This window comes from Cucumis melo, chromosome 1 (assembly GCF_025177605.1).
Source record: "Cucumis melo cultivar AY chromosome 1, USDA_Cmelo_AY_1.0, whole genome shotgun sequence".
NCBI lineage: Eukaryota > Viridiplantae > Streptophyta > Magnoliopsida > Cucurbitales > Cucurbitaceae > Cucumis > Cucumis melo.
Genome location: NC_066857.1, coordinates 2,227,557 through 2,237,289, shown reverse-complemented (window position 1 = coordinate 2,237,289; position 9,733 = coordinate 2,227,557). Strand labels below are relative to the sequence as shown.

General features: G+C 31.1%; 2 protein-coding genes across 2 annotated transcripts; both read left to right on the top strand.

Moving 5' to 3' along the window:
• The first annotated feature begins 1,056 nt into the window (after positions 1-1,056).
• LOC103495476 (UDP-glycosyltransferase 74F2-like) lies at positions 1,057-3,890 on the top strand. The gene is made up of 2 exons (XM_008457051.3): positions 1,057-1,825; positions 2,936-3,890. The coding sequence occupies exons 1-2, from the start codon at positions 1,091-1,093 to the stop codon at positions 3,674-3,676; spliced, it is 1,476 nt and encodes a 491-aa protein (XP_008455273.2). The 5' UTR covers positions 1,057-1,090; the 3' UTR covers positions 3,677-3,890.
• Positions 3,891-5,994: 2,104 nt separating this feature from the next.
• On the top strand, positions 5,995-9,189 carry LOC103495469 (UDP-glycosyltransferase 74F2-like). The gene is made up of 2 exons (XM_051084362.1): positions 5,995-6,884; positions 8,056-9,189. The coding sequence occupies exons 1-2, from the start codon at positions 6,585-6,587 to the stop codon at positions 8,794-8,796; spliced, it is 1,041 nt and encodes a 346-aa protein (XP_050940319.1). The 5' UTR covers positions 5,995-6,584; the 3' UTR covers positions 8,797-9,189.
• The last annotated feature ends 544 nt before the right edge of the window (positions 9,190-9,733 follow it).

Here is a 9,733-nt window from a genome sequence, read left to right as displayed (position 1 = left end):
AAAGAGAAAAATTAATGTTTAAAAACTTAATATATATATTTAGCTCTAGAGAATTTATTCAACATCTTTACCTTTAAATTTAGAAACTCGAAACCAACGTTGTTGAGTTAAATAATATTGAGTTTTTAAACGTATATTAATTTACTTGCAAGTTTGTTTGTTTTGTTATTTTCTTTCCATTAAAATTTTTAAAAATTAATCCAATTTTTGAAACTTAAAATCCAATTAATTTGGTGAATTTCTTAAAATTAAGTCTATTACTTCTCGAATGGTTACATCAAATTAAATACTTTTTTTAAGTGAAACAAAAGGAAAAGGAAAATTAAATTTTAACTAAATTTAGAAAACTAAAAAAAAACAAATTTTAGAAAATGATTTGTTTTAGTTTTTAAAAATTAAATTAGTTTTTCAATACTTTTCTCGAAAGTAGATGACAAAACAATAAATTTAAAAACAAAAAGTATGTTAATAAATAATTTAATTTTCAAAACCTAAAAGTAAAAGACCAAGTGAATATTCATATTCATGATTGGTTTGATAACCATTTTAATTCTTTTTCTTTTGTTTTCTAAAATTTTATTTATTAAAAAAAATCACAAATCTTTGATAATTAATTTTTTTTCAAAAACGAAATGTGTTTTTAACTTTTTTTTTTTTTTTTCATTTTCAATTTTTCTTCGTAATATTAAAAACAAAAAATAATAATAATAATAAAATTACCGAACATACTATTATTTTTTAGAAATTAATTTTCAAAAACAAACTAAAACACAATACACATTATGTCTAACAATGAGTTAGCAAACAAACAAACAAAAGCATAGTTTTCAATAACTTATCTTTCTCTTTTTAATTCTATCGAGATTTTCAATTGCTTTATAAAATTCGGAAAAAAAACAAATATAAATTGTCAGTGAAAATAAAATCAAAAGCAATCACGCAAACCTAGACACATACATATAATTAAATAGTACTTCTGAAACGTGACGTTTGTGTTGGAAACTAAGTAAAATATTTAGTCTAATTAACAACTTGGTATGTGTGGTAGGTAGGTATTCAATAATAAGAACTCTATATATAGTTTAACAATATGATCAACAAAAGTGAGTACTCACACTTCAAACAGGTAACTGAGAAAGTATCTCTTGGAAAAGAAATCCCACAAATGGGTTTAGAAGGTAATAAGAATCTCCATGTGCTTGTATTGACATACCCAACTCAAGGTCATGTCAACCCAATGCTCCAATTTTGCAAGTCTTTATCCTCCAAAGGAGTAGACACCACAGTCGCGGTAACCAAGTTCATCTTCAACACATTCAACCCTAAATCCGATGCCTCCAATACTATTCAATGGGACACCATTTCCGATGGCTTCGATGAAGGTGGCTTCTCCGCAGCCACCAGCATTGAAGACTACCTCGAGACAATGAAGAAGGCAGGCTCCAAGACCTTGACGGAGCTCATTAAGCGCCACCAAGATCTTGGCCACCCGATCGATGCTGTCGTGTATGATGCCTTAATGCCTTGGGCTCTCGATATTGCGAAAAGCTTCAACCTTACAGCCGCTACGTTCTTTACTATGCCTTGTTCTGTCAACCTCATTTACTACTACGTAGATAGAGGTTTGGTTAGATTGCCGGTCCCAAAGGATTCGTATCCCGTCTGCCTTCCGAGCCTCCCTCCGCTAATGCCACCGGATATGCCTTCGTTTATTTATGTTCCGGAATCTTACCCTCAGTATCTTTACTTGTTGTTGAATCAGATGCCAAATATCGAGGGAGCCGATTATATTCTCGTCAACTCTATCCATGAGTTTGAACCTTTGGTACTATATCCTCTCTCTCTCTCTTTCTCATCATATCTTTTTTATTATACATTCATTTTTGAACTATAATCCAAGATTGAATGAAAAATAAATAATTCTTTTATACTTTTTAACTATATTATATTTATTTATTTTCATAAAAACTAATAATTTTTCTTTAATATATTTCCAATGGAGTATGAAAATAGAGATTCATTGGGGGTTGGACATGGGAATGGGTGTATTGATATTTGAAAAGATTTCCATTTTTGTTTCAAGTCAGGGCAACACAGCTTTGTGATAAGTGCATTTTTGTCCAATATATTTATGTTGTTTTTTAAGCCCTTTGGAAAAGGTAATGGTCAAATTGCAATTTGAGGTATTTTAAATTCTAATGTAAATTACTTAAAAGGGTGATTTTTGTAATTTAAAGAAAATGTAATATAGATTTAAGTATAGCTCAATTCACATCACGTTTATATTAATAATTTCATGATCAGTGATTTTTTTATTCTATGTCAGTACATTTCAATAAATATATTTAAAAAAAGAAAAAGAAGATAATAGTTACAAATATGTTTTCAAAATTTATAGCCAAAGTGTCACCATACAACAAAAGTTTTTTTCTTTTTAGAAAATCAATAACTAGTTTTGGTGATTGATTTTTTGTAGGTTCCTTAAAAAGACAATGGATTAAAATTAGACAATTAAAAATATAAAATTTAAAATTGAACAAATTTTAAAGTATAGTATTAAGAAAATGATAACTAAAAAAAGAAATTATTATATGTTTTTAATCATTGCAATTTGGAACCATAGTATTTATATTTTGGAAAAATTATTCTTTTAGTATCGATGAATACATGGGTCGTTTAGTTCATAAGTTTTAAAAATGAATATGATTGGTTTTAGGTTTACGATTAAGAATAAACCTATTTAGTTTCTGAATTTCCAAAATACGTACTTATTTTAATCTCTAATTTTTTTAAAGGTATTTCAAATAATTTTATACTTTTATTTTAAATTTGAACATAAATAATTCAAACTTCCAAAATTCAGTAATATTATACTATTATTTAATAAAAGGACAGTGCTCAATATATATATTCCCTTCGTCTTAAATTATTACAGGAAACAGATGCAATGGCCAAAATTGGTCCAACATTGTTGACAATCGGACCAACCATTCCATCTTACTACATAGACAAATCCTACGAAAACGACAAGAAATACGAGCTCGATCTATTCAAAATCGAGCCAAAGGAGGCATCGTCAACAAGAGAATGGCTCAAGACCAAACCAAAAGGTTCAGTCATTTACGTGTCATTCGGTAGTATGGCCAAACTAAACACAACTCAAATGGCTGAACTAGCAGCTGGATTAGTTGAAAGCAACTACTACTTCATTTGGGTGGTTAGGGCTTCGGAAGAGGAGAAACTTCCAAAAGGGTTTGCACCGGAAAAAGGATTAGTTTTGAGATGGAGCTCCCAATTAGAAGTACTTTCAAACGAAGCGATCGGAAGTTTCTTCACACATAGTGGTTGGAACTCGACATTAGAGTCGTTGTGTTTGGGCGTGCCGATGGTGGCAATGCCGCAGTGGACGGACCAACCGACAACCGGGAAGTACGTGGCGGATGTGTGGAAGGTGGGAGTGAGAGTGAAGGTAGGTGAGGATGGGATTGTAGGAAAGGATGAGATCAAAGCTTGTGTAAAAGCAGTAATGGAAGGAGAGAGAGCAATTGAGTTCAAACAAAATGCTTTGAAATGGAAACAACTTGGTTTGGGAGCACTTAGGGAAGGTGGGAGTTCATCAAAGCATATTGATGAATTCATTTCTGGTTTGAGGGACAAGATTATACCAAGTGTTTAAAAACCTTAATTAGCTTAACTATTATTATATGTTTGGGGATTGCTACTTCTATTTTCTTATGCTTAGTTTTGTAAACCAAACTTTATTATGCATATTTGTGTAATGTTTTTTTTTTTTTTTGCTAAATCTTTGTTATTTAAATGAAGTTACTAAGGGGCTTCAACTTTAAAGCTGTTGTCTTATATTTAATAAATAGCTTTATATTTTTTAAGCATTTTGATATTCTTTCCATGTGGAATAGCACTTACTTACTAGGTCACGTTATGGCCAAATTATTTGCACAACTCCATCTCCCAATTATGAAACTTGCTTTTGTTTTTGTTTTTTTTTTTTCTTTTCTTTTTCTTTTTGTTAAGATGTACCTATTTGACATGTTCTTTTATCTTTTCATCGTATAAAAATAAAATTGTTCGATCGTAGTATATATCAACGGGTGATGAATAATCTTTAGTATTAAAGGTAAAAGGTTTTATTGTATTTCCATAATTCTTGTATTAAGAATCCATACTATATATGTTGAGAAAGAAAACTTCTTTCTCTTACCTTTCAACTTGAAAGCTAGGAGCTTAAAAAAGGGAAAAAAACTGATAAGCAAATAATTGACATTGATTAGCTAAAGCATAGAACAAGTAACCCTTTCAAGCTAAATTTTCTGCTTTTAATGACGAGCTGAAACTTCAAGAGTCACTTGGATATCCAAGGATCATAATGAATCTAGAAATTCATATTCATGTTCACATATTTAACGCATTTTTAGATTCATTCACATCTTTAATATATATTTAATTAATGGTACGGACTTTCATTTAATATGGTAGTTGAAAGGGTATAAAATAAAATATTGTGTCATTTCATATAACATTTGAAATTAATATAAATAGGGTTGTAGTTTCCAGATTTTGAACAACAACTTGAATTTGAATGGAAATTTTTCATAGAGTGTTTCTCTAAAGCTTTATGCTTTCCTTTGTATTCTTGTATTAAAATGCATACTTAGGACTTTCAATCTAGTTTGATCAATTAAATTGTGGAGAGTTCGAAATTTTGAAGTTAAGAACAAGTTCTCATTTCTTCTTGATCTTTGATCAATCTTTCCAAGCCAAATTTGTTTAGTTTTTTTTTTTTTTTTGTTGTTAACTAATTGTTTAATTAGATTTATTCTTATTACTATCGTGAGGTTCACCTAGGATAACGTAATTGAAGTAGTTCCATTTATCAAAAATACTAAGATTCAATGAGTATACATGTAGTCTATTAGTGGTAGGAAAGTATCATTATCAATAGAATCCATGTACACGATCTTTCTTTCTTCCTTTTTTTCTTAAATAGTTGGGAGGGGGAAGAGAAAGTAAAAAAATTTTGTCCTTTTCTTTTTCTTTTTTTTCTTCTTTTTTTGTATTCTTTCAAATAAAATATTACCATTAATAATATAATCCCTGCCAATAATAGTTGCTTTCTAGGCCTTCTCTTCAATCTGTGATTTCTTGATATCTATCCATATCGGTCTCCAAATCATCCTTTGAAGCTTTGTTCAATCCAATTATATTAAACTTGGAATGACACGTAAGAGAAGAAAAATGAGTCGTTCCCCACCTTTGGAGAAGATAATTAAAAGTTTAGAACTGGGAATTCAAATGAATTATTTGGCTACTCAAGATTGTTAATCTCTTTGCATTCATAAACATCCCCAAAACTTTCCCTATGATTTCTTTACGGCATGTATTCATCCTACGTATTCTCTCTATTTTTAGTGAATTAAACCAAACACACTACAACAATTTTAGTAATTTTAACACAGTAATTTGTTTTAAATCAACATCGTATACGTATGATGATGGATAAACTACTCTCATGTGTGATATGTGTGATTGTAAGGTACGATAACGAATTATCTTTAATGATGGCAATTGATCAAAATCGTTATTAAATATATTTTAACATTGTATATATACGAATGATGAGAATTATTTACAATGACATTAATTTCCTTAATTCACATCGTGTGATTACATATAATATAACAAGGACTAAATAAGTGAAATGTTGCTGGCCTTCTAATAAAATGTTGAAAATTGTTGAGTGGTACAGTGAAATTTCTTTGAATATTCAACATTTGAAATCTTAAACAAAGGCTACAATGACACAAGATAGTAAGGTAAATGTGTCAACATTATGAATAATTATAATAATCCAATTCTCAAATTCACAGGTGGGACAAATGCATACGTTTAACAAGTCGAGACAAAGCAATAAAGTTAATGATCAAGTTAATTATTTCTTAAACGATAATGACATGAGTAATTCACATATTATTAGTCTAATTTAACTTTACTTTTTTCCAATATTTCTTTCAAATTCACGTATATTATTGTTATTAAATTTCCTGATATAAGGTCATCAAAACTGAGAAATATCTATTTAAACTCGACTGATCTCTCTCCATCTCCATGTGACTCACTTCCAAACTAGACAATAACATGAAAAGACAGAGTTTTAAGTTATAAGAATAGAAACTTCAAAAAAGCTGGCAAAAAGGAGAGAAAAAAAAAGCTTAGATAAAGAGAGATGGAGAGAGGAAAGAAACCTCATGTATTGGTAATTCCATATCCAACTCAAGGCCATTTAAACCCTTTAATCCAATTCTCTAAGTTCTTATCCCTCAAAAGGACTTGACGTCACAGTAGCCGTCACCACCTTCATCTTCAACACCTTCAAACCCTCCACCAATGTCTTCTTCGATTGGGACACCATCTCCGATGGCTTCGACGAAGGCGGGTTCGCTGAAGCCAACAGCATCGACGAATATCTTGTTCGAATCCAGACAATCGGTGCAAGAACCTTGACTGACCTAATCCACCGTCGCCAAGGCTCCAGCCGTCCAATACACGGAGTCGTGTACGACTCCTTCATGCCTTGGGCTCTAGATGTCGTTAAGGACTTCGGCATTATGGCAGCGTCGTTCTTCACGCAGCCTTGCTCGGTCAACTTGATTTATTACTGTTTTCATGAGGGGTTGTTGAGTCTTCCCATTTTGGATCAGGAGGATTCTGTGGCTGGGCTGCCGCCGCTTCGGGTGGAGGAGATGCCGTCTTTCATCTCGACGCCGGAGTGTTACCCGAATTACTTCGAGTTGGTGTTGAATCAGTGGTCCAACACAAAGGAAGTGGATTGGATTCTTGTTAATTCTATCTACGAATTTGAGCCAAAGGTTCTTTGTTTTTCTTCTCTCTCTCTCTCCCTCTATTTTCATTTCTTCCCTCGACATCGTGGTCTCTTCTTCCACCCCCACTAAATCATCCATTGCCCACACGTCCTTTTCTAAGGATAGAAAAGATACTTTTCCCATAACAATTTAGTTTCTTAATATTAACTTGTTTACAAAAAAAAAAAAAAAAATCATTTTTATTTAAATTCTTTTTACAAAAACAGTTTAAAATCACTCTAAACAAACATTAATATTCTAATTTTTTTTTTCAAAATGACTTAATTTTCAAATTAAACACTTCATATGATGCAAACGGATACATTTTCTAATTTTGCAATATTTTAGTCTAGAAAACCTCTCCATTTAAAAAAAAAACTGATATAAATATGTTAAAATTATACTTTCGAATCCCTCACAAATAATTTTCATATCAAAATTAGTTAAATTGAAAAGTAACAAACAATAAAATTTCCATGAAAGAAAATAAATATTTTAGTGTGTTTTCGAAAATGAACTCTCAGAGACTCAAACTAGTAATAGATATTAGGAAAGAGAAATAGCTGCTGAAAGCAATTTTAAACCTAACAAAATGGTCGATGTCGTCTATCACTAGTAAACACATATAGACACTTATTAAATGGATATCGTCTATCAGTATAGTGACACTTTGCTTTACTATATTTAAAAATATTTAGGTTCATCTTCTTATATTTGAAAACATAAAAATATCAATATTTAACTTAGCGGAAAGTGAAAAATAATCTTATATAGGGAAACAATCAATACCATTATTTTGTCGAACTAAGGGGAAGACTTATTAAAGCAAACATTACCATACATAGCTCAACAATTTTTTAAAAGCTTTGGTGTTAGGAAAGACGACCCTTAAAGTTACGTTTTTTAATCCATGGAACCAAATGAAATTTAGCTTCTCTCGACAGCCGAACAACCATTAGGAGAGGATGCTTTTCCAATGGATCGAGAAAAAATCGTCAAAAAAAATATTGAGTTTTTCTAGGAAATTTTGAAAAGTTGAAGACTGTCAAACAGTTATTTGATATATAACAAGAGCAAAATATGGACCATCTCTTTTTCAAGAACAAACAATATTTACCATTTAATGATTATGTGGTTGAAAACTTGAATGAATGATATTTAATTACTTTGTATTCAGATCCAAATATCACAGGAAGCAGATGAACTATCAAAAATTGGTCCAACACTAACGATAGAACCAACGATTCCATCTTTCTACGTAGACAGCCATGTCATAGATGACAAGAAATACAAGTTAGATCTCTTCAAAATCGATCCAGAGGAGGCATCTTTAACAAGAATGTGGCTTGATACCAAACCAAAAGGCTATGTTGTTTACGTGTCATTCGGCAGCATGGCCAACCTAAACATAACACAAATGGCAGAGTTGGCTAGTGGATTACTTGAAAGTAACCACTACTTCATCTGGGTGATTAGGGAATCAGAGAAGGCAAAACTCCCTACCTCCTTTGCGCCAGAAAAGGGGCTAATATTGCATTGGAGCTCCCAACTAGAAGTGCTTTCACATGAAGCAGTTGGATGCTTCTTCGCACACTGCAGGTGGAACTCAACGCTGGAAGCTCTGTGTTTGGGCGTGCCAATGGTGGGGATGCCACAGTGGACCGATCAGCCGAACAACGCCAAGTACGTGGAGGATGTGTGGAAGGTGGGAGTGAGAGTGAAGGTGGGCGAGGATGGGATTGTGAGGAAAGAAGAGATCAAAGGTTGTATAAGAAGAGTGATGGAGGGAGATGGGGCCTCAGAGTTCAAAGAAAATGCTTTGAAATGGAAACAACTTGGGTTGAAAGCACTTGGAAAAGGTGGCAGTTCCATGCAGAACATTGATCAATTCATTTCTAGCTTGACGGAGAAAATTTGACTTGATTAAGAACTATATATATATCTTTTGTTATATATTGCTTTAAAATCTTTCACTTTTATTTTAATGCATTGATTTTCAATTATGTTTATGTCATTGAACACTTGGGTAGATGAAAATTGGAATGTATGTCATAGTCATATAGATATGTTAATCCTTTATATATCCAAGGCTAAATGTTTCTTTTATTTTGTGTTGTTTCGATGTCTTGTATAAGCGTCCATTCTCCATTTTCCACCAGTAAGTGCAATGTATTCTCTTCTAGAAAGTGTTTGTTATATGAGGAATTAATCAGTGTGTGTTTAGGGTCAAAGAGTTTTTCATCCTTACTTTTCTCTATATATTTGGGAAATATTGTATTCATTATCGAATTATAATGAAAATTTAGAATTATCTCTTGCATTTATCCTCTCTTTCCATAACTACCGACCATATTACTTAACTTAGTTGCTTGGATCAATAAATTTTAAATTTTATAAATGTTCAAACTATAAATTTGGTCTCTAAAATTCCTAAATTGTGTTTTAATAAATCTCTGAAATTTTAATTTAAGTAATAAATGTGTTACATGTTCCCAATTTTGTAGAACCCTTCCAACATGTTGAAAAATATTAAAGTTAATTATTTTTATTGGACAAACAAAATAATTTTGTATTTAAATGAGCCTTCAAATTTTAATTTTTTTAAGTCATTGATAGTAGGTTAATTTAAAAAAAAAAAAGAAACATACAAGAGATATATAGGACAAAAAGTTATATATATATATATATGGTATAACGATTAGTTTTTAACATTTACAAAAATATATGTATAAAAGGCCTATTTGATACGAACTTGAAACCATATAAATCTATCAAACGGTCAATAATAAAAATTTTATGGGCGAATTATACACATTTCAAAATCTATTGACCATGATTTAAACAAATTTTAAAAT

Bases quoted from the DNA above. Each gene is read 5' to 3' on its own strand.
- LOC103495476 (XM_008457051.3), top strand. From the start codon at position 1,091: ATGATCAACAAAAGTGAGTACTCACACTTCAAACAGGTAACTGAGAAA. The intron at 1,826-2,935 runs GTACTATATCCT...AAATTATTACAG, and splicing joins TCCATGAGTTTGAACCTTTG to GAAACAGATGCAATGGCCAA.
- LOC103495469 (XM_051084362.1), top strand. From the start codon at position 6,585: ATGCCTTGGGCTCTAGATGTCGTTAAGGACTTCGGCATTATGGCAGCG. The intron at 6,885-8,055 runs GTTCTTTGTTTT...CTTTGTATTCAG, and splicing joins TCTACGAATTTGAGCCAAAG to ATCCAAATATCACAGGAAGC.